The sequence below is a fragment of the Pantherophis guttatus genome, chromosome 1, assembly GCF_059756535.1.
Source record: "Pantherophis guttatus breed Tessera chromosome 1, ASM5975653v1, whole genome shotgun sequence".
NCBI lineage: Eukaryota > Metazoa > Chordata > Lepidosauria > Squamata > Colubridae > Pantherophis > Pantherophis guttatus.
The window spans coordinates 344,271,389-344,296,812 of NC_142063.1; the positions used below are offsets into that span (position 1 = coordinate 344,271,389).

Here is a 25,424-nt window from a genome sequence, read left to right on the forward strand (position 1 = left end):
GCAGGGGAAGGCAGGGCAGGAGACAATAGGTCAGCGTTTGAAAGCAAGGTATTATTATTATTTTTTTAAAATCTGCCTGCACGCTTCCAATCCGGCATCCTCCGAGGACTGTGTTTTTGATTGTGTTCAATTTATCTCGCATCTCTGCCAAGCGGACGAAGGAACTGCTGAACACACATTAAGGGCCTTTGCACAGCTGCCCCTGCCCCGACCATCAAGGGAACCGTTAAGTGATTCAGAGGCAGGAGGAATGCAAGAGCTATTTTAAGAGAATGGCTCTGCGGTTATCGTCCTAATGCGGCTTTAACCCAGATCTTTGCCCCCTTGGGGGTGGGGGGACAAAACACCCCACTCCCCAAATCTGGACCTCTTCTAATCAATTGCTTAACGCATTGTAAGCCGCCCTGAGTCTCCGGAGAAGGGCGGCATATAAATCAAATTAAAAAAAAAAAAAAAAAATTGTAAGGAGCTCCTTTTAAAATGAAAAAAAAAAAAAAAGTAGAATCTCTGATGATAAAAGCTCAGGCTGCTGTAAACTCCAGCAGCAGCTAGAGTTAAACGCAATACAGGTAGTCCTTGACTTACAACAATCAGTTTAGTGACCGTTCAAAGTTACAATGGCACTGAAAAAAGTGACTTATGACCATTTTTCACACGACCTTTTCAGCAACCCCCAAGATCACGTTGATTTGCATTCGGTTGCTTGATGACTGACTCACATTTATGACGATCGCAGTGTTCCCGGGATCACATGATCCCCTTTTGCGACCTTCAGACGAGCAAAGTCAATGGGGAAGCCAGATTCACTTAACAACCGTGTTACTAGGTTAACAAGTGCAGTGATTCACTTAACAACTGTGGTGAGAAAAGTCGTAAAATGGGGCAAAACCCAGTTAACAAATTTCTCAGTTAGCAACATAAATTTGGGGCTCAGTTGCGGTTGTAAATTGAGGACTATCTGTATAGGTAGTCCTCTACTTATGACCATAACTGAGCCCAAAATTTCTGTTGTTAAGTGTGCTTTGCCCCATTTTACGACTTTTCTCGCCACATTTCTTAAGCGAATCCCTGCAGTTGTCAAGTTAGTAACAATGGTTGTTAAGTGAATCTGGCTACCCTCATTGACAGAAGATCGCAAAACGGGATCACATGACCTTGGGACACAGCAAAGGTCATAAATATGAATCAGTTGCCAAGCACCTGAATTTTAATTACATGGTCATGGGGCTGCTGCAAAGGTTGTAACTATGAAAAAACGGTCACCAATCATATTTTTTCAGTGCCGTCGTAACTTTGAACGGTCACTAAATGAACTGTAAGTCTAGGATTTCCTCTATATGTTCCTGGCGGCAGCAATGTCACGTAATACAGAAAAGCAGTCGAGACACCTAAGAACAGCTCTCAAAGGCAGAGGGGAAGGATTGTAGTGAGAAAAATGGGGAGGAACGAGGCATAAAATGAATTAATATAAATTTGGAAAGAATGTTGTAACAAATTAAATGAAAATATAAAGATGTGATAGAAATATAGCAAGACGATGGAGGAGGAAGTAGAGGACACAAAATATGTATTCAGATGACACATTGAATGATTAACGATGCATTGTTTGTGTGTTTAAAAAATATAAAGAACTTTTTACAAAAAAAAAAGGCAGAGGGGAAGGATGAGGAAGAAGAAGAAAACTGAGCAGAGAGTTATAACATGGTTGTCATTCAAATAATCATTTTTAGATGATCGATGGATGCAAAAGCGAAGATCGTCTGACGAGAGTTCAGCGCATTTGCATTTGAAGTCTCTGCTGGAGTACGGGCTGTTCTCAGAAAACTAAACAGTGTCGGATCTGGCAAGAACTGGGATGGGAGCACATCAAGGAACCACAGGCTATAAGCTCAACAAATCCCAAGCAACCTGAAATGAAGCGATGGCAAACCACCCAAAGAGCTGCCAAGAAAATTAAATGGATGTGTTCAGGAAGTCCCCAGCAGTCAAGTTCACCTCAAAGGACGCTTTGCTTAAAAATAAAAGAAGAGATTTGCTTGGCAGGAAGCAGCGGGGGAGAGAAAAAAAAAAAAGTGCTTTCTGTAAATCTTTTCTTTGGCCTCTCTTTGGCTTCCCCGGCTCTTAACTCTAGAGTTTGATTCAGCAGATCTCGTGTCAGCACAGAAAATTCTTCATGTTTTATTACCTTCGGTACCTTGACCTCCCCTACTGGGGAGATGGGCGGCATATAAATTTAATAAACGAATAAATAAAAATATCTTTAGCCAGAGTGTACCTGTAAGAGAATGTGTGGGGGACCTTGGAAAATGAGGGGAAGAGATGCTGGCTAGCAAACAATCATTAATCGCTCTTATCATTTGAAGGTGAGGGGGCTGTGATTTATTTCTCTTACACCATAAATTTGGTCTTCCTAAGATGCCCCTTTGGTATTTATTTATTTATTTTATTGGTTCGATTTATATGCCATCCTTCTCTGGAGACTCAGGGCTGTTTACAATGCGTTAAGCAATAGCCTTCATACTTTTGTATATTTTATACAAAGTCAGCTTATTGCCCCCACAATCCGGGTCCTCATTTTACCTACCTCGAAAGGATGGAAGGCTGAGTCAACCTTGAGCCTGGTGAGATTTGAACTTGCAGTAATTGCAAGCAGCAGATGTTAATAACAGTGCTTTAGTCTGCTGCGTCACCAAGGCTCTTTCCATTTCTTTTTTTCCATTTCTACGGATGTTTACATATCAAGAATGCCCCGTTTAAGCTACCAGCTCCATAGTTAAAATTGATATTCTAGAGTTCCTGTGATGACAAGTACTGGAAAAATTTTTTATCTTTGGCTATAAAAACAGCTAAGACTCTCGGGACACCTTAAAGCTAGCCAATATAATATTACATCAGCTTTTAAGAACTAGAACAATGTTGGTGAACCTGGTCACCTGGTCTTCCAGTTTCTGGCATTCCCGCACGTGTGAAGACCAGCTGGCCAGCGCGCCAAAACCCGGAATGGACGATGGCTCACGTGCCTCAAGAGATGGCTCTGTGTGCCACTTCCGGCATGCGTGCCACAGGTTTGCCATCATGGGACTAGAATAACAGAGTTAGGAGGGACCTTGGAGGTCTTCCAGTCCAATCCCCTGCTCAAGCAGGAGACCCTATACCAGTGATAGCTAACCTTTTTGCCGTCGCATGCCAAAAACAGGGGGAGTGTGGGGGGGTCGCGTGTGTGTGCGTGCCCACACCCGTAATTCAATGTGCACTACCCCCCCGTGCATGTGTGCACAACCCCCCCCCCCCTGTGCTCCCCCAGCTTTTCACACGTAATGGCATGGTGGGCCCAGTAGGCCTGTTTTTCGCTCTCCCCAGGCTCCAGAGACTTTCTAGGAGCCTGGGGAGGGCAAAAACAGCCTTCTCCACACACCCCAAATGTCCTCCGGAGGCAGGAAAAGGCCAGTTTGCTGACTTCCGGTGGGCCTGGAAGGCCCAAAAATCAGCTGGCTGGTGCGCGCATGCCCGTTGGAGCTTAGCTAGGGCAATGCTCGCATGCCCACAGATATGGCTCTGCGTGCCACCTATGGCACACATGCCATAGGTTCGCCATCATGGCCCTATACTATTTCAGACAAATTGCTGTCCAGTCTCTTCTTAAAAGTCTCCAGTAATGACACACCAACAACTTCTGGAGGCAAGTCATTCCACGGACAGGACAGGACAGGACAGGACAGGACAGGTTAGGATAGGATAGGATAGGATAGGATAGGATAGTTCTCACTGTCAGGAAATTTCTCCTTAGTTCTAGGTTGCTTCTCTCCTTGATTAGTTTCCATCCATTGTTCTTTGTCCTGCCTTCAAGTGCTTTGGAAAATGGGTCGACACCCCCTCCCCCTTCTTTGTGGGGAACAACCTATTTTCCAAAGCACCATAAGGCAAGGCGAGAAACAATGAAGCCAGTGAATGGACTACAGGCAGTAGATGCAATCACAGCTAAGGCTGTGGCAAAACAGAATTGTAAGCAAGGAACTTTTAGTCCCTGTAAAATGTTCTCTGTGTGAATATACCTTCAGAAAGAATTCTTTGGGGACGAAGATTGACCATTACTGTACTGTTTTGTTCATGAGAGAGAAAGTAAAATATAGGTACGGGGGGGAAAAAAACCACCTCCTCTAACAGGAAGTAGAAATGCTTACCTAAGGCAGGTACCAAAGAGGAATGATTCTGTTCAAAGCGTGTGGTCATCTGATTGGTCAACACTACCTGAAAGAAGCAAAAAAGAAGAGAATCTACGGCGAATAAATGAGTGCTTATAGTTACTGCAAAATAAAAGCAGTTAGACCTGGATTTCTCAACCATTGCAACTTGAAGAATTGTGAGCCTCAATTCCCAGCATTCCCCAGCCAACATGGGAGTTGAGGTTCACACATCTTCAAGCTTCCAAGGATAAGAACCTTGGTACTACTATAAGAGCCTTGGTACTACAGTGGTTTAAAGCACCCTGTTATTAACACAGCTGCCTGCAATTTACTGCTGGTTCGAATCTCTCCAAGGCTCAAGGTTGACTCAGCCTTCCATCCTTTCTAAGGTAGGTTAAATGAGGACCCAGTTTGTGGGGGCAATAAGCTGACTTTGTATAAATATACAAAAGTATGAAGGCTATTGCTTAACGCACTGTAAGCCGCCCTGAGTCTCCGGAGAAGGGCGGCATATAAATCAAATTTAAAAAAAAAAAAAAAAAAAAAAAAGAACCACTAAGTTAGACTATAGCTCCCTTAGTCACTGATTACTGGTCTTGCTGCAGAGGCTTATGGAGTTGGCTCCCATCAACCTTTGGAGAGCCACAAATAGATATGGTATAGCCACTTTCACTAATAATAATAATACAGGTAGTCATCAACTTACGACCACAATTGAGCCCAAAATTTATGTTGCTGAGTAAGACCTTTGTTAAGTGAGTTTTGCCCCAAATTACGACATTTCTTGCCCCGGCTGTTAAGTGAATCACTGCAATTGTTAAGTTAATAACCTGGTTGTTAAATGGCTTCCCCGTTGACTGCCTGACAGAAGGCCACGAAAGGTGACCTGGAACACTGCAACCATCATCAATATGAGCCAGTTGCCAAGCATCTGAATTTTGATCACACAACCACGGGGATACTGTAATGGTCGTAAGTGTGAAAAATGGTCGTAAGTCACTTTTTTCAGGGCCGTTGTAACTTCGAACATTCATGAAATGAACTGTTGTAAGTCGAGGACTATCTGTAATAGCAATAGCGTTTAGAGTTACATACCGCTACATGCTTTACAGCAGGGGTGTCAAACTGGCGGTCCGCGGGCCAGATGCGTCACTCGCAGGCCACGCTCACCCCAGCTCTGCAAAGGGGAAAACGTCACGATATGTCACGTGACTACAATGTTATGCCACGAGTTTGACACCCGTGCTTTACAATATCAGCATCTTGCCCCCAACAATCTGGGTCCTCATTTTACCCATCTCGGAAGGATGGAAGGCTGAGTCAACCTTGAGTCGGTCAGGATTGAACTCCTGGCCGTGAGCTGAATTAGCCTGCAATACTGTATTCTAACCACTGCGCCACCCCCAGACATAACAATTGTCGGTAAGAAAGACAAAAAGTCTGGATAGTGGACCTGGAGACAGGCCAATAGAAGAGAAAGAACTGGAGAAGACAACAAAATACAATGACCTGCAAGCCGAAATAGAACCACTGTGGCAAAAGAGAGCAAAGGTAGCGCCACTAGTAATAGGTGCCTTGGGTGCAATACCAAAACAAAAACTGGTGGAGAGAATTCTAGGGGTTAAAGGAGGTTGTGGGAAGAATCCCACTAGTTTTCTTTCCGAGGCATTTTATCGTTTGAATCTTGACTTGCTCATCATGTCCAACATTTAGCAAGCAGACATCCTTCCTTGTACTGTAAGACAGCTATTTTGAATTATCTTAGCAATACAGAATATGCCCATCAAGCCCCTAAATTGGTCCACTTAAGTCAGTAATTCAAAAAGGGAACTAAGAAGGATTTCTTCATCCAGCACCTGATCTAAAGAATCCGATGTCAGTACCCAGTGCAGAGTTAGAAAGGACCTTGGAGGTCTCAGGCAGGAAACCTTATACCATTTCAGACAAATTGTTGTCCAATCTCTTCTTGAAAACCATCAGTATTGGAGCCACCCACAACTTCTGGAGGCAAGTAGTTCCACTGATTGATTGTTCTCACTGTCAGGAAATTTCTCCTTAGTTCTAGGTTGCTTCTCTCCTTGGTTAGTTTCCAGCCATTATTTCTTGTCCTGCTCTCAGGTGCTTTGGAGAATAGATTGATTCCCTCAGATAAAAATATGGATTAAACTGGGGTGCCTCTGAATATTCTTAGCTGGGGGTTATTGCGGTAATGTACTACGTGAGGCTTCCCATTGGTATCTTGTTTAGCCAGCTTGGGAAATAACATTTTAGGCTCACAGACTGATCCGTTAAGGCGGTTCTGTGTTGTCTTCTAACACTATCTGAGTAAAAACACATGGAGAGGCTTATTTTTAGCAGCCCAGCAATAAAAAAAAAGAAAAGAAAGAAAAATCCCAGCGTACATACAGAATGACAGCTTAACTATGTTACCTGGAAACAGGAAATAAGTAACATTCCAGAACGTGCCTAAGCTTCATTCTGGAACAATCCTTTCTAACTTGGGTAGGCTGGAAAAAAACCACCTATAAATAGCTGTAGCTCAAGCGTGTCATCCGTTGGCATGAAGCCAGCTATATCTGCAGCACCTCTAGGCCGAGGTCAAAGGATGCAGCAATAAAGGAGACGAAAGGCAGTTTACTAAGGAATTTCTTCCACATTGTCTCTCGGCAAGACTTGTTTTCTCTTCACAAGATTCTGCCTGCCTGTTATCTATTTATCTGTCTGTCTGTCTGTCCGACAGGTGCTTTTTCAAAAGGCAACTGGACTTTATTTTTCCTTGAAGGCATTTTGCTTCTCATCCACGAAGCTTCTTTACTTCTATCTACCTATCCAGCCTTTATTATTTTATAAATAAGTCAAGGCAGCGAATACACACAATACTCCTTCCTCCTCCTATTTTTCCCACAACAACAACCTGGTGAGGTGGGTGGGGCTGAGAGTGACAGACACCCAGCTGGCTTTCATTCCTAAAGTGGGACTAACAATAGCACTTAAGACTTATATACTGCTTCACAGTGCTTTTTCAACTCTCTCTAAGCGGGTTTTACAGAGTTAGCCTCTTGCCCCCAACAATCTGGGTCCTCATTTTACCGACCTCGGAAGGATGGAAGGCTGAGTCCATCTTGAGCCGGTCAGGATCGAACTCCTGGCTGTGGGCAGAGTTAGCTTGCAATACTGCATTCTTATCACCACAGCACCATGGCTCTTCTAGAACTCTCAATCTCCTGGTGATTGGCCCAAAGACACCCATCAGCTTTCATGCCAAAGGTGGGATTAGAACTCACTGTCTCCTGGGGACTGGCCCAAAGTCATCCAGCTGGCTTTTATGCCAAAGGTGGGACTAGAACTCAATCATCTCCTGGTGCCTTAATCACTAGATCAAACTGACATTTATGTTTATAAAAAAGATAATGACAATCAAAAGGCAAGGAAATCCTTAACCCACTTAAAACGCATACAATATGAGCTTTATAAGAACAAAGGAATAGCTGGATTTGCATTATGTCAAGCTATCGTTTGTTGAATCATGCCCTGTTGAATAAATAACTGGTTTTAAGTAATCTATTAAGCTAGAAATTATGGTTTAGCAACCACAATTGATAGGTTTATATAACATGTCAAAAAAATACATTGCAGTGTTAGCACATCGAATTTTCTGTCGAATGTTTACTCACTATGAGTGTCACAAAGTTATACAGATAGTCCTCGACTTACAACAGTTTGTTTAGTGACCGTTCGAAGTTACAACGGCTCTGAAAAAAAGTGATTTATGACCATTTTTCACACTTAACAACCATTGCGGTGTCCCCGTGGTCAAATGATCAAAATTCAGATAGTTGGCAACTGACTCATACTTATGACCATTGTAATGTCTCAGGATCATGTGATCCCCTTTTGTGATCTTCTGACAAGCAGATGCAATGGGGAAGCCAGATTCACTTAACAACCGTCTTACTAATTTAACAAATGCAGTGATGCACTGAACAACTGTGGCAGGAAAGGTTGTAAAATGGGTCTAAGTTCACTTAATAAATGTTTCACTTAACAACAGAAATTATGGGCTCAACTGAGGTCGTAAGTCGAGGGCTACCTGCACCATTTACTGGCTTAGCCACGTATCTCCATTTTCCCTCAAACTTACAGATAACGTATGGTCATTTGCAATGCATATCAACTGTTGGGCCAGGCCATTCAAAAGTCTCGTTCGCAGCGAGAGGTCTTCGAAGTCATGGCGGAAAGGAAACGCAATTCCATCAATCACAATCAACTGTACCTAATGATCGGATAGAAAACAGAGAGACAGAAATTTGTATCAGAAAAGCTGGGATGCCTGTAAATAAAATTATTATTTTTTCCCCTCAGGGATCCTTCATTATTAAATCAAAGGGCTCCTTGTCATTTTATGGTTGAGGGACATTAAGTATAGATTAATCTGAAAGGGATTAACCCTTTGCCTCATTGGAGTTCGTTATTCTATTTATAGAATTTCAAGTTATAAAACCATGATGACTCTCACAGGAAATGGCTGCAGTTTTTTTCTCCATCAGATGTAAAAAAAAAAAAAATAAGAACAGTAGCATCTTAATAAGCCTCCCACGATCCTCAGATGTTCTGACTGTTAATTGTGCTTAACCATTACAATGACCTGGAAATGAAGAAGAGGTCGGGTATTCGCTCAGAACAGATACTGATGTCGGTTACTAAATAATTTTGAATTGGAGGATTTAAAAAAACCTTTATGAAAATAGGTGATTTGTTTCAGAAAAATGTTCAGTTTGCATGGGAAAAAAATGCCAGTCATATTACTGATGATATAGGAAAGTTAATTTAAAAAAATTCCAGCTGTTATCATCCGGTGTTTAGTTCTGAGTTCCTATAATAAACACCTGAAGTAATGAGGTGTTTATAATGACCCTTCAACCTATTTCAGGCTCCGTTCTCTGATTCCGCTTTAAAGGCAGAAAGCGGCAGTTTAAAAAGAGCTAAACAGCATCACAATTCTCTTCTCTTACAACTTTTGTTTTGTAACGTCTGGCTGTATGTTGAAAAGGTTGTCTGTGTAATGACACGCTAAAAAGCCTTTTATTTCTTACAACCAAAAGCTGAGATTCTCAGGATAACACTCGTGACATATAAATCCCTGTACAAGGTAGTCCTTGAATTACAATTGTAACTGAGACCAGAATTCGTAAAGAGCAACCTCACTGCTTGGTGACAGTAATTCCTACAATCTTCATTGCTGCTGTTTATGTATGTAAGAGCTGTGGAGGCGCAATGGTTAAAATGCAGTATTGCAGGCTAATTCTGCCGACTGCCAGAATTCAATGCTCACCGGCTCAAAGTCGATTCAGTTTTCCATCCTTCAGAGGTCAGTAAAATGAGGACCCAGATTGTTGAGAGCAAGATGCTGACTCTATAAACTGCTTAGAGAGGGCTGTAAAGGACTACGGAGCAGCATATAAGTCTAAGTGCTCTTGCTATGTATGTATTATTTATTAAATTCATATGCCACCCATCTCATTTTGAGAGCGAGGTGCTCACAATGGAATAAAATAGGAATAAAAGGTAAAAGCTAGAGGGCAGTGCTCATCTCCATTTCTTAGCCAAGAAACCGTCTCATGACATTTCTTGTGGTCATGTGGCCAGCATGACATCACATCGCAGTGCACAGCATGCGGCAAAATATGGACTGATGTTACCTTCCCACCAAAGTGGTACCTATTTATCTACTCGCGTTTGCATGCTTTCGAAATGCTAGGTGGGCAGGAAAAAATAGGGATGTAAAATACAATTATAAAATGAAACCCATTAAAAGGAGTTTCATTTAAAAAGAGAAAAAGTAAAGTGTTAGTTGAATTCTGCAGTCATTGGGCAAGGCAACCTCCCGTCAGCTTCCCACAGCCAGTGTCAGTGGGAAAGCCAGCAAGTTCCAAGCTCCATCGGTGAATGGGGCAGGGAACGAGGAGTTGTATAAACTATGTCCAGTTTCTAGAAAATAGAGATAACTGACAGCCATGCAAGTCAAAGCATCCAGAAACATTTAGTCAAGGGAAAATAATTTATTATTTTCATTTCTTGCAGTGGCATGGTGGAGCTGAGAGGATGAAAGGATAGAAGCCTCAAACTTCCTCTCCCAGAAATGTTCTTGAAATATACACCCCGGCTCTGCCTCCTACAAGGAGCAGCAGGATAATTCTTGCTGCTACCAAAAGGGGATGCTTTTGCTCGGCATCCTCCCCTTTATCCTCTATATGTAAAACTCAGTGTGGTTACTACCTAGTAGGGGCTTGTTAGAAGAAACGTTACCTCTGTGCCAGATTGTTATTTGAAAAATCTTTCTTCCTACAAATTCCAAGAACCTTGCAGTAGTTCTCTCTTTCTCCCCCTGCTCGACTTCATCAAACGAATTCTTGCATCTTCCCCCACACCCCCAAAAGAAGTGCCTGCAGTTTCCAAGAGAACAAATGTTTTCCCATCTGGACCGCAAGGGCTTAAGGGGGAATCTCTCTTAGGAGCTCTGTATTAAACTAAGGATTTCTTTTCAGGAACATTCTGTCAGAAGGATCTGTAACATACAGGTAGACCTCATTTAACAATCGTTCGTTAAGAGACTATTTGAATTTATGATGGTGCTGAAGAAGCAATACTTATGATGGATCCTCAAAGCTCTGCCAGTCGAAACGTCCCTGTGGTCACATGATCGCAATCGTGACGCTCAGCAACCAGCCTGGATTTCCAATCTTCACAACATCCTATCACCCTGTGATTGCGATCTGCAACCTCCTTACTGATTTCCCACAAGCAAGTCAATGGGGAAGCTGGTAGGAAGTCGGATGTTGGGATCACGTGAGGTCCTTGCTTAACAAGGGCAGGGTGGATTTTATTTAAATCAAGTCGATTTAAATCATGATTTAAATCACTAGTAAAAAGGCTTGATTTAAATCGTAATTTTTAAAGAGCAACTGTCATCTCTGTCCCGCAGCAGCTCCTCACGACCCGCTGTTGACTCACCAACAGTCTCAATATTGCAGAATATACAGCCTCATGCCACCTAAGCTCCATTTCATGCTGAATAAATTATTAATATATCTTAAATAGAAAACTATCTTTAGATAGATTTTTACTCCAAAAGCATTTTATTAAAATAAATTTGATAAAAATTAAAAAAAATCCGATTTAAATAAAAAAAATCCATTTAAAAAAAACATCAAATTTTATCCACCCTGAACAACGGTAACTGGGGACTGCCAGAATTGTCATTGCTAAGGGATGGAGTCATATAACACGACGCTTTACAACTGCATCCTTAGTGGCAGACATTCTAATGATCATCAAGTGAGGACTACCTGTATATTCTTACAAATTCTATAGAATACTAGAAAGGAAACGAAATCTTTCTCATTTTTAAATGAGGAAAAAAAGAGACTATGTAAATCTGAAGAAGGTGGGAAGAAGCTGCAAACTGCTGCAGATAGTCCTCGAGTTAAAATCATTTGTTTAATGACCATTCGAAGTTAACAACGGCAGGGAAAAAAGTGACTTATGACCATTTTTCACACTTGTGAGTATTACAGCATCCCCACGATCACGTGATTAAAATTCGGATGCTTGACAATTGGTTCATATTTATGACGATTAGTGTCCTGGGATCATGTGATCCCCTTTTGTGACTTTCTGAAAAGCAAAGTCAATGGGAAAGCCAGATTCACTTAACAACCGTGTTCCTAACTTAACATCTGCAGTCATTAACTTAACAATTATGGCAAGAAAGGTCGTAAAATAGGGCAAAACTCAAGACTTAACAACTGTTTCACTTAGCAACAGAAATTTTGGTCTTAATTGTGGTTGACCTGCTACTCTAATACATTCTCTTTCCCCCTCTGTGGGACGCGCTTCTTTTTGGTCCTTACCTTTGGGTGTCCAGAGAGAAAATCTGGGAGGAGGTAAACCTGTGCCAGCAGCTCCATATAGTCATGGCAACGGAAGTAATAAATATGTGAAAGAATATTTTCAAGAGAGAAAGTCTCCAAGGCTATTTGATGATCTGTAGAAAAAAGGGGAAGAAAAAAAACCCAATAAAAACCTGTATTGAATTTATTGTTTATTCCTCATCTCTTGCTTCCTGGCTTCAGAGACAGAGGCTGTTGTCAGAGCAAGGTATGGGGAATAATCAGTTCCTTCCAGAGATAACTTGTGGTAGTCTTTTGTAATAATAAATCACATAATCGTATGATTAATCATACAACATATACTTACTATGATAGACTGATAACCATATTTAGATTATCATATATAAATATAATACATAAATACTAAGAATGTCTTGTTGCATGTCTTAAAACATCTATTCTTACAGAGGAAAAGTGTTGGGAGCAGAAGGAAATACCTGCACAAAACCCATTTGCAGTTCCCAAATTTTCTGTACTGTCTCATTGCATAAATTTGCATAAAATCAGAATTTTGCCAAATGTCTTTCCAAGCCGTGAATGTTTCCAAGAGGCTTGTGTTTTGGTTCAATTCAGATTGCTGTTAAATCCCTAATGAATTTTGTCTGTGAAATGAAACCAATCTACGTAATTCGGTTTCTCAAGGACTGCTGCCCCAGGTCAGAAGATATTCTGGGGAATTTTTATTTATTTCTTCATTTATTTGTACCCCGCCTTTATTATTTTCACAAATAACTCAAGGCGATGAACATCCCCAACACACTTTCCTCCTATTTCCCCTACAACAGCAACTCTGTGAGGTGGGTTGGGCTGAGAGGGGCTGGTCCAAGGTTACCCTGCTAGTTTTCGTGGCTAAGGCGGGATTTGAACTCATTGCCTCCTGCTTTCTAGCCTGGTGCCTTAACCACTAGACTAAGCATTCCCATCAGTTTTCTAATATTACTCTGCTAGTAGATCTGTGCCTTTATTCTTTTCAGACCATCTTAAGAATCAGCCCTTCCAGAAGGGTACTTAAAAAGCAAGCCTTGAAATGCAGCAACCTCCAAGCAGTTTTTGCAAAATCCAGTAAAGAATCAAGAGCTAAAGAATCTGTTTCTGAGCCTTTCCCCTTTATGTGTCTTTATCATCTTATGTGCTTTGCTTGGGCATAAGAAATGTCTAGGCTTAGTGTCCAATGGCCCTTCTCTTATTCCAAATTTAGGAATGTCCATTAGTTTATTACTGTCAGTGTTTCTCAATCTCGGCCACTTGAAGATGTACAGACTTTAATTCTGGGAGTTGAAGTCCACCTATCTTCAAGTAGCCAAGTTTGAGAAACACTGATTACTGCAATCTAATTCTGCATGAATAAAACATTCTCACTCAGTACCGCATACAGTTACTTCCTATATTTGAATAAATATTGAATAGATCTATGACGGTTAAGGAAATAAACGGAACCGTTTGAATAAGTAGCCAGGAAAAAAAGCACACTTTGCACGAAAGCAAATATAGTTTGGCAATTAACCTTCTTCTGGGTGCACTTCAGCAATAAGCTGACAGTGATGAATGCAGGCTTCTGCTATATCCACAACTCGATCAACCATAAAGCTCCCCTCGGTATCTATGAATATAGCTTCCGCAGCAAGTCCACCAAAGCATTCTGGAATTTGCACATCCACCACTAGCTGCATGCTGGAAAGAAGGAGAGTGATAATAAAACATCAATGGAGAAAGGTTATGACAAATCGACTCATTGCTTTACTCCCTGATGGCTGAAAATGCAAAGGGTCTGCAAAGTCTTGTAACAGAAGTTAAAAAGCACAATGAAAAACAAGAGATTGCAATGATGAACGGTTGCAGGAACTGGGTATGTTTAGTCTAACAAAGTACTAGGGCTGACATGATAGGAATTTTCCAATATTTATGGGGCTGTGATAGAGGAGAGGGGATCGACCTATTCTCCAAAGCACCTGAGGGCAGGGCAAGAAGTAATAGGTGGAAGAGCATTCAAGAGAGCTCCAAACTAGAATTAAGGAGAAATTTTCTGACAGTGAGAACAATTAACCAGTGAAACGACTTGCCTTTAGAAGACATGGGTGCTCCATCACTGGAGATTTTTAAGAAGAGATTGGACAACCATTAGTCCGGAAATGTATAGGGTCTCCTGCTCGAGCAGGGGTTCAAGACCTCTGAGTCCCTTACAACTCTGTTATTCATTCTTTATTCTAAATATAAAGATCAACAAATTAATGACAAAGGTACAACAACCAGCCTTAGAATTGATAGTGAAGGTATCAAAGTGTTAAATAATGTCCTCCTTTTAAGAGCAAGCATCAACAGTAAAGGAGTCAAGAGTCAAGAAATATGCTGTAGACTAGAACTTTTGTGGACCAGCAATGAAGGTCTTGGAAAATACATTCAGAAGCCATGATACGTCCATATCTACAAAGATCAGAACTTTGCAATCATGATATGGCCATGTTTGTCCCTTTATGGAAATGAGAGCTGGACTTTGAAGCAGGATAGGAAAAGTACTGATGCTTCTGAACTTTGGTGTTGGGAGTAGACCATCAACAGTCAAAGAACACAAATGGATCATCAAACAAATCAACCCAGATTCACCTGAAGCACAAATGACCAGACTCAAATTATCCTACTGTGGACATTGTTATGCAACGATTTAGCTATGTGGAGAAGCCTCTAATGCTGGGAAATGTGGAAAGAGAAGAAGACAACCAGCAGAAGGACTCAAGTGACAGTGGTGATGAGTGCATGGTTTGAAGGTCTGAAAGACAGATCATCATAGAAAAAAAAATCTATCTATTTGGTTATTAAGAGTCAACTCGACGGTACATAATCAATCAAACCTTAACTCCAAAGAAACCAATCTTTCATTTGTTTAAAGGGTATATTGAATGGGAAACACCAACACTTCACGTTCTGTGGTGAGGAACTTTTAAGATTTGTGGTCTGAAGGGTGAGGAGAAAGCAGAAGTAGTAGTTAAATGTCTATGGAGATTCTCAGTCAACCAGGTCACAGTTGTTCCAAAGGTGCTTTTTTCAAGAGGCAACTGGACTTTCTGGTTTTCCTTTGAAGACGTTTTGCTTCTCATCCAAGAAGCTTCTTCAGCTCTGAAGAAGCTTCTTGAATGAGAAGCGAAACGTCTTCAAAGGAAAACCAGAAAGTCTAGTTGCCTCTTGAAAAAAGCACCTTTGGTACAGAAGAGGTAGTAAGACTTTACTCCTGGTGACTGCCTAGATAAGTCCCTGCAGTTGTTTTGGCAACATTTTTGGGAAGTGGTTTGCCCTTTCCTTCTTCTTACACCTGAGGGTGACCAGCCCAAAGTCATCTAGCTGGCTCTAAGCCAGGACCAGAATTCAGTCATCCAGTTTTTATCTAGGTGCCTTTCACTGCTACACCATAAAAACAGTGTGGGGTCCTTGATGCTCTGAGTTTGGTTGTTTTCTTGCAGATGTTTAGATAACACATTCATTACCCAAACTAGGTAACATCATCAGTGCTAGTCCACTATTTCAACCCTGACATACAAATATTATCCTTTATAGGTTAAGACTCTATATTTTGAACTCCCATTAATTACAACAAGACCTCAATGTCAGGGGGTATTAACAAGTCTGGGGCAGTCACTGAAAACCTGTGAGCAGTAAAATCAACACAACCAAGTCCCCAAAGCATATGCATCATTCAGACACATGATTTGTTCAACAGGACCTAGTTTAACATGGCCCAAACTAGGATAAAGTTACTCCATCCATTTTATGGCTTGAGATGAACCTTGCCATTTTGCAAACGAGCAAGACTGCAGTGCATTTTAAGTAATCTATTCGGGTTTACTTCTTTCCAGAACAGCTTCTTCACACAAAATACTCCTACGGTACTCAGTGGGGTTGTGCAGAGCTTTGGAAATAATTCAGAAAAGGTGTTCCAGAGTGTGTAGGAGTGGTTTCCCTGAGATTCTGCCGTTGCCCCTTGGTTTAAGGAATTACAGAAAGGTGCTACCTTTTCAGCATTATTTCCAAAAGCCTCGCAGCACCTTATTATTCAGCATTTTATGCAATCCAATATATTTATAATAGCAGGGCTCAGATACATAATTTTATTGTGATGGGAACAAGCCTCATTCCAGATTTCAACACCTCCCTCTCTCATTCTGGCCCAGCTATAAGAACAGAAGCCTTTCCTTCTGTTTCAATTAAGCAATTTAGTCTTACATCTGAATCTTAAACAGAGTGATCCTAAACTACAATTTCATGAAACAAGACAGTAGTACGAAACATGACACAAACCCTGGTTAAGAATAACAGTACTATGCCAGGTTCTGTAAAGATGAAAACGGGGGCTTGCAAATTCCCCTCTGCTGCTGCATAGATGAGGAAGATGGGAGAGTGTTTCTGACATATTTTACTGGGACAAGCAATAGCATCATCTGGAGGACCTCAACATAATTGTTAAAAGCACTTAGCAACAAAAACTAGAAAAATTCAGTAGAGAGGATGTTGTGTACTGTTTATTACAAACATGTATACTGTTTATTGCAACCATTTCGATCTCATGGACTTGGGGCTCACAAAGTAATTATGTAACGGAAAAAAAGGGAACAGGATTTTTACAAAAGCATTGTTACAGAATTAGAACAGACACTTTCCTTGGGAAGCTGTTCTGCAATCTCAGCTTTACATTTGATGTTAAGACTTCAGAAAGAGTACAGAGAAGATGATTAAAGGACTGGAAGTTAAAACATATAAAGAACGGTTGCAGGAATTGGGCATGTCTAGTCTAGCGGAGGGAAGGACCAGAGGTGACATGATAGCCTTATTCCAATTTCTACAAAGAAGAGGGGGTCAACCTACCGACGGCCTCCCATCGACCTGTGCGCTCCCACAGAGAGGGCCTCCTTGGGGTGCCATCAGCCAAAAAAATGTAGGCTGGTGACCCCCAGGGGGAGGGCCTTCTCTGTGGGGGCACCCACCCTCTGGAACCAACTGCCCCCAGAGATAAAGAGAATCCAAGACCTCGGTGCCTTCCGCCGTGCCCTTAAAACCTTCTTTTTTCAGCAAGCTGGGCTGGCTTAACTTTTTTTTAAAATGTTTTTATTGGTTTGTTATTGTTTTTAAATTACGGGGCCAAATTTATATATATTCTTTTAATACTATTTTAATGTTTGTAATTTATGTTTTTATTCGGCTGTACACCGCCCTGAGTCCTCAGGGAGACGGGCGGTATATAAATTGGATATAAAATAAAAATAAAAATAAAAACCTATTCTCCAAAGCACCTGAAGCAATGGATGGGAACTAATTAAGAAGAGATTCACCTAAAAATAAGGAGAAATTTCCTGACAGCGAGAACAATTAATCAGCGGAATAGAAGTTATGGATACTCCATCACTGGAGGTTCTTAAGAAGAGCTTCGACAGTCATTTGTCTGAAATGGTATATGGTCTCCTGCTTGAGCAAAGGGTTGGACTAAGAGACCTCCAAGGTCCCTTCCAACCCTGTTGTTCTTATTTTAAGAATTTGTTTACATCAGAAGCATTTTATGACAGTAACCTCTCCTACCCTCATGAATGACTCCTGGAAAGAAACGAGATTCTCCCTAATTATGCAGCCAAAGATTGGGGCCAAGAAAACTGAACACAGTGGAGCAGCAGGAACCAGGATGAGGGGTTTTGCAGGACACTATAACAGAGAGATCAGTAGGTGGAATTTGAAACTTCTGAAGTTTTTACACCAATGCACAGAGTACAGAAATTCTAAATCAGGAAGACAAATATGTTTAGGTGGACATTCCTAAAATGTCTGCAAAAAGACAGCCCAGCTCAGAGAGCACCAAGGACCCCACAGTTCAATCCTGGTGACTGCAAATATTTTCTTCTATTGGTACATTGCTGAAAGTTGGCAGGATGTTACTTAACACTGGCATATATAACAGTGCAAAGTAGCAATTTATTGGAACAAACTCAACAGAAAGGGTGTGTGTGTGTGGGAGTGTTGAATTAAATGTAAAGAACAAATATGCTTGTTCAGAAATTCAGGAATCAGAGCATGGAAATCCTGCATGAAATGTGCGACTATCTTTATTTATTTATTTGTTTGTTTGTTTATTAAATTTATTTACCACCTACCTCGCCACAAGGTGACTCTGGTTGGCTTACATTGTTAAAGAATATTATCTCTAAGAATGCAGAGAGAAACAAAAACCGGACATGATTATGAGGGATTATTACTGACCATTTGGACAGGCAGAAGATAAAGATGGGGTCATGAGGTCGTAAGAACATAATTAGGGTCCATTTAGTCCAGCGGTCTGTTCTCACAGTGGCCAACCAAGCATACAAGGAAGCCCACTAGCCTCCCAGCAGATGGCCTTCAGTGGCTGTCACACGGCCACCAAGGTTAATGGCCACTGATCTATTTGCATTAGATGACCAGTCTTTCAAAGAGGCATGCAATATTGATAATGGAAAAATTCAATTATCCTGACATCTGCTGGGAATCTGCCAAGAGTCAAAGGTCGAACAAATTCTCGTTCTCTCTTGCCGACTTCATTTCTCGGAAGGTATAACAATAAAAAAAAACAAGAACAAGGGGATCTGCCACCCTGGATCTAATTCTCACCATCAGAGATTAATTGTTTAAAGAAGTGAAAATGACAAGGTACCTTGGGGGGAAAGTGAACATTGTTAGCCTTGAATTAATGGTATCTGGAGAAAGACAAACGAGAACGAGAGCAGATTTTGATGGACTCTGAGGAAGGAAAGGTCGGTTCCCATGGCCCTGAAATCCCAAGGAAGAAAATTGAACAGGAAGGGTAGGAAATCTTGCAAAATGACGTACTGAAAGTGCAAACACCAACCATCTCCACAAGAAAGAAAAAAGAGAGAAACCGAAAGAGGCCAATGTGGATATGTGCAGAATTCTCTAAAAACGCGGAAGAGTAAAAGAATCATATATAGGAAATGAAAGGAGGGGAATATAAAAAATGAATAGAAAGTTACCTCCAGAAATTGTAGGATCTGTCAGAAAAGGAAGAACTCGGAGTGAGGTGAGCCTTTCAAAACATACCACAAATGATGATGGACGTGACAGAACTAGAGGAAAAGTAAAGAGAATGTACATCTTCTAAAAGGACAGAGTGGCAATGCAGTACAAGTAGTCCTCGACTTACAACCTTTTGTTTAGTGACCGTTCAAAGTTACAATGGCACTTAAAAACTGATTTATGACTGTTTTCCACACTTATGACCATCCTTGTGGTCATGTGATCAAAATGTGGGTGCTTGGCAACTGGCATGCATTATGCTGTCCTGAGGTCACATGATCCCCTTTTGCAACCTCCTGACAAGTAAAGTCAACGGGGGAAGCCAGATTCAATTAACAATTACGTTACAAATTTAACAACTGCAGTTGTTATTGATTCAGTGATTCAGCTAACAACTATGGCAAGAAAAGTCATAAAATGGAGCAAACTCACCTAACAACTGTCTTGCTTAGCAACAGAAATGTTGGGCTTAAATTCTGATTTTTAAGTGAGGACTGCCTGTAATGGTGAGAAGGCAAAGCTCCAAAGCTTCTGATTTTGTATGTGGCTTCTCTCGGAATGCTAAAAAATCTTTAGCTGATCATAATTATACTATATTTAATTTTATGAACAGGAAGGAAAACCTTTGCCTGGGGAAGATGAGCTTTTGCTGTTGTTTCCTAGGTATTCTATAATCCTGATGGCAAAAGGCTCTATGTATGGTATTCAAGTACTTTAAATATGATGGTTTGGTTAAGCTAAGCCAAAGAAAACACGGGTTCAACCAAGTGTGGAAATCCAGCCATTATATCCGTAATAGGAATTCTTACATCTTTTTAAGATAGACGCCAGTATTATAATCTACATTAAAGCACTCTAGTTGAAATGAATTTGCTGAAAGCCAGCCAGTAAATCAGGATCAAAAGCTGATCAAGGTTTTTCAGACTGTAGGAGCTCACTGACAGAAATGCTAGTAGTACATATGCTATGAGTGTTAAGCGGCTGTCTTTTAAGGTCAGACTGTTGCTATCTAGCCAGTTATGACTCTTTCCCAGTTATTTGTTCTGGCTGGTAATAGCTATCCATCTTCTTTATTAGATTTTCATCCCACCTTTATTATCTTTATAAATAACTCAAGGCGGCAAACATACATAATATCCCTTCCTCCTATTTTCCGCCACAAAAACAACCCTGTGAAGTGGGTTGGGCTGAGAGAGGGAGACAGGCCTCCAAGTTACCTAGCTGGCTTTCATACCTTAAGACAGGACTAGAACTCACTCACTCCTGGTGTCTGGCTCAAATTCACTCAGCCACGTTTTCAAATTTAAGAGACAGGAGTAGAATTCAGAGTCCTCTGATTTCTAGCCTGTTGCCTTGATCACTAGAGCAGGGATCTCCAAACTTGGCAAGTTTAAGACTTGTGGACTTCAACTCCCAGAATTCCTTAGCCAGCCATGCTAGCTTGGGAATTCTGGAATTTGAAGTCTAGAAGTCTTAATGTTGCCAAATTGCCTTCTGGATGCCAAGCACTTGGAAATGAGACTAAACATGGAGTTGTGATTTCAATTCATCAAGATTTGATGGTATCAACTTGAAGAGCTGTGGTGGCACAGTGGTTAGAATGCAGTATCGCAGGCTAGCTCTGTCCATTGCCAGGAGTTCAAATCCCACCAGCTCAAGGTTGACTCAGCCTTCCATCCTTCTGAGGTTGATAAAATGAGGACCTTGATTTGTTGGGGGCAATAGGCTGATTCTGTAAACCACCCAGAGAGTACTGTGAAGCACCATGAAGCGGTATATAAGTCTAAGTGCAATTGCTATTGCTAACAGTTAATAAAGTCAACAAGATTTTTCAAAGAGAATGATAAACACAGGGAAGTTACAGAAATGTGAGCCTTAGTAGTGTGTTTTACCACAATTGTGTTTTCCCAACACCTGGCACTCCACAGATCTCTGTAATTTTGGTGAGCTGCACACCCCCACCAAGGATGTCATCCAATGCAGAGCAAAAAGTGACGATGAATCCTTGAGTCTGCTCTTTTTCCAACAGTTCCAGGGCTGTCCTCTTCTTAACCGTTTCTGCTTCCTCAGAAGGTTTTGCTCCATCATTTTGCTGTTCCCGTTTGATCACCTTTAAAATTTCTAGAGCATCCTCTTTAGAAATGCCAATCTCTGAAAAATCGAAACACAGAATATATTAATATAATTAAAAAGACACAACTAGTTAACTAATAGCCATTTAAAAAGGTATCCTTCTTTGGGGAATACCTATAAGAAATGTTCTTGTAGTTGAAACTTTTAACAAGGTTTTTTTAACAACTGCTATTGCTGGGCACTTGCTTTTTAATTACTAGAAATGTTTCAATCTGTTTCTTATACCTGTACTTTTTATATATTGATAAACAAATTGTAGAAGAGAAGAGCAGAACATGAATAAACAACCAATATGAAGGAAAAATATGAAGCTTTCATAATTGCCATATATTTTCTTAGGGTTTTGATATATCAAAAAATCCCTTTTATTCTTCATTTTATTTATGCTTCTTCAAACCCACCTGTTGTTTTTTTTTTAATGAAAACTAAAGCATGGCATGATAGCATCACCTTGTGGTTGACAAAGATAATACTACATTCCTACTGTTGTCCACTAAAAAGCAAAACCCACCGGGTTTATTCTCCAATTTATTTTGTCATCTTAGACAAAATGTATCTTACATTACAGTTTATAAAATGCCATAAAATGCAGAAAGTGACACAAGATTCTTTGAACTCATGTTAGGAATCAACTCCTTCAACAGAGGCATTTTGCTTCAGATTCATGTACAACCCAGGAGTTTTAACAGATGGCCAGATCCACTGTGGGAGTATTTGAAGTGCACTCGCACATGCACACACACACACACTATATTATATATATATATATATATATATATATATATATATATATATATGCAAAAAATTAAAATCTCGGGTGTTTTCCCGTGTCATGTTAATTAAGTTAGTTAAAATGTTTAAACATTTTAAATTTTGCCACTACTGTACATACACACACAGAGAGATATGGTACATGTTTACTACATTCATTCACCCGTCCCAGTGACCAGATTTACTCTTCCATATAAGTGTGTGTCTGTGTGTATTGTGTACACAATATATTTCCATATATTTATATGGAAGAGTAAATCTCTGGTCTCCAGCACAGGCAAATGCATGTGGTTGTAAACATGTTGTACCATATGTGTGTCTGTGTATATATATGTATGTCTGGCATATCGAACTGCCACCGGCCTACCAGGCTTTGAGACACCAAGAAAGACCCTGCAGGAGGAGCAGAGACGGCTTTTCATCAGTGAGCAGAGACCAAAGGCACCCACCCCCAACCTCTGAGCATGCAGACTCAGCCTGTGAAGGCATAGTTAGCCCTGACCAAACACAGAGCAACCCAGCAGGGCTGTCTCAAACTGTAACAGATAGGATTAATGAGAAACGAACCTGGCCGACCACAAGGTCAGGGACAAGGCAGCAAATTGCAATGGTTGACAGGCTAACATCATCCCCCACTGATAAGCAAGCTGGGAGGGTGGAAACAGTAGGACTGTGATGGCGAACCTATGGTGGGCGTGCCACAGGTGGCACGCAGAGCCATATCTGTGGGCACGCGTGCATTGCCCTAGCTCAGCTCCAGCGCACATGCACGCACTGGCCAGCTGATTTTCAGGTATTCCAGGCCCACTGGAAGTCGGGAAACGGGCCATTTCTGGCCTCCAGAAGGTCTCCGGGGGTGGGGAGAAGGCGGTTTTCCCCCTCCCCAGGCTCCAAGAAAGGCTCTGGAGCCTGGGGAGGGCAAAAAACCGGGCCTACTATGCCATCATGTGCCAAAAGTGGGGGTCACACGGGGGGGTCATGCATGCATGCATGGAGGCAGGGGGCATTGAATTATGAGTGTGGACATGCACATACATGACCCCCCTGTACTCCCCCCACTTTTGGCACGCAATGGCAAAAAGGTTAGCCATCACTGCAGTAGGAATTAAGCCTCCATCATCCAACATGACGACAGCAAAAACAACATAGCTGATTACAAGTGGGAGACGGCTGGAAGGGCCTATTATACGCGCAAGGGCCAAATTGATTAATGGCATATAAAGGCAGAGATCTGCCTTTAATGGCATATAAAGGCATATGCCATCAGCAAGAATCGCAAAGATGTTTCCAGGAACTCCAGCAGAATGTTGGAAATGTGGGTCAGCCAGGGGTACATTTTACCACCAATGGTGGACATGTGTACAAGCTCAAAGCTACTGGAGTAAGATAAAGGACTGGCTCATGGAGATTACAGGAGTTAGCTTTCAACTGAGACCAGAGGTCTACCTATTAGGAATAAACCCGGGGGGGCGGGCATAAGGAAAATAGACTGGTACCTTTTTATTCATACTACCACTGCAACTAGAATTGCATATGCACAATTTTGGAAAGAGAAAGAAGTACCATCGGACCAGATGATTATTAACAAAATTTTGCGGTGTGCAGAATGTGATAGACTAACATATATTCTTAAAGATAGACATGAATCAATATTTAATCAAAACTGGTATAAATGGTATAAATGGATAGAAGTAAAAATGATATGAGGTAGATGTTAGGAAAGCATACAGCACAGATTTGAAAATAGTAAGCTAAATATATATAAGGTAATATTAGATACAAGAAGACTAATAAGTACAAGATGAAATATGATAAAATTAATTGAAGCTATAGTATGACGATATGTAATTTTACTTACGAACTGTATATATATGGGGGTTGAATCAACCTCAAATGTATGTATGTAATTTTGTTTTGTTATTGTCCTCTTTCTGTCTTTTGTTTTTAGTTTATAATAATTTTTTTTTTTAAAAAAGGCAGAGATCTCTGTAATGATAGTTTAATACTCTAAAGATATCAGCAGATGGCTGACGAAAGCTTAGTAAAATAAAATTTTAATTATTTTAAAATTTTAAGTTCCGGAGCTCGCAGGATGTCTGCTTCTTTCTTTACTATGTATGTCTGTGTATAGACCCACACTTTTATTTAATCAAATATATACATATATTGTGTAATATACAACACACACACAGAGTTCTACTTATAGCGAATATAGCTAAGAGAATTTTAGGAAAGAGAGAATGTTATATAAAGTTATGCATGTCAAAGTGTATAGTTATTGTTTTTAATATCGACCCGGGGTATTATTTTTAGCCAGTCACTTTTTAGAGCGAGATGGGCGCCACAGAAATGTAATAAATAAAATAAAATAAAATAAAATAGATGGAGCACTCGTTTTGAGTCTGACCCCCCCCCCCGGACACATACACATCATTTTAGGGGGCTCCAAAAAAAAAAAATCTCCCCCTCCACCACACAAAACTGTGTCTGACAAGAAGTGGGATTGTTAAATCCTCTCACGAAAAAGGTGTTTTGGTTTATCGAGGCCCAGCAACCTATCCGAGTTCAAAAACTTTTCTCGGAAAAAAAGACATCAAGCGCTTCAAAAGACGGAGGAAAAAAAGACGACAACCCCTCTGTGGAAATTAAGGTGGTCGTGAGGAAAGATCCGAAGAATAAAGTTCATTTTGACCCAAATTGGCGAAGTTGTTGGGTTTTTTTTTTTTTGGCGGGAAAACCCGTTTTTTCCCTCAGGCCGCCGCGATACCTTTGCTCAGCTGGCAAGGCCCGACTTCCAGCATCTCTTGGGCCGTCTGGAAACCGGCAGCCGTTAGCTTCGCCCGCCAAACCGGCGGTAAGGGGAAGATGCCCAAATCCCTGAGCTCCATGAGGGAAAAGAACGGGCATCATCCATGCTTCGCCGCCTTCCTGAGGCGCTGGACTTCAACTCCCAGAAGACTCTCGGGTAGCGCGCCTGCGCCGAAGAAATAACTCAGGGGGCGGGGTTGGAATCCAGCCACTCGCGAGGGCGGAGGGCTTTCCCCTTTGGGGTCCGCTGGAACGAGCATGCGCTGGCTGGGGAGGATTCTGGGAGTTGAAGTTCCAGCCCCTTGCGGAGATAAGACAGCTTCTCAACATGCTCACTCGTGCTGGCGATCGCTAGAGAGGATTCTGGGAGTTGAAGTCCAGACCCTTGCGGGAAAAGATAGTGCGCGCGCACTAGAGAGGATTCTGGGAGTTGAAGTCAAGCTAACGGTGCAGGCTCACCACTTGCTTAGTGACCAAAGTTACAATGGCATTGAAAAAAAGTGACCGATGGGCGTTTTTCACACTTACGGCCGTTGCA

At 41.2% G+C, this 25,424-nt stretch overlaps 1 protein-coding gene across 2 annotated transcripts in view; it reads right to left on the reverse strand.

Moving 5' to 3' along the window:
* RAD51C (RAD51 paralog C) overlaps positions 1 to 25,137 on the reverse strand; it is a 47,309-nt gene extending 22,172 nt beyond the window's left edge. The window contains exons 1-6 of one of the 2 annotated variants that reach the window (XM_034408476.3): positions 24,846 to 25,137; positions 21,067 to 21,325; positions 13,638 to 13,804; positions 12,095 to 12,228; positions 8,326 to 8,457; positions 4,182 to 4,248 (exon numbers count right to left, since the gene is read on the reverse strand). In XM_034408476.3, the coding sequence (XP_034264367.3) occupies positions 4,182 to 4,248; positions 8,326 to 8,457; positions 12,095 to 12,228; positions 13,638 to 13,804; positions 21,067 to 21,325; positions 24,846 to 24,966 (880 nt within the window). In that variant the 5' untranslated portion in view covers positions 24,967 to 25,137. The remainder of the gene's footprint in view (positions 1 to 4,181; positions 4,249 to 8,325; positions 8,458 to 12,094; positions 12,229 to 13,637; positions 13,805 to 21,066; positions 21,326 to 24,845) is intronic. The other variant, XM_034408477.3, reaches the window with a different exon arrangement.
* Positions 25,138 to 25,424: the final 287 nt, after the last annotated feature.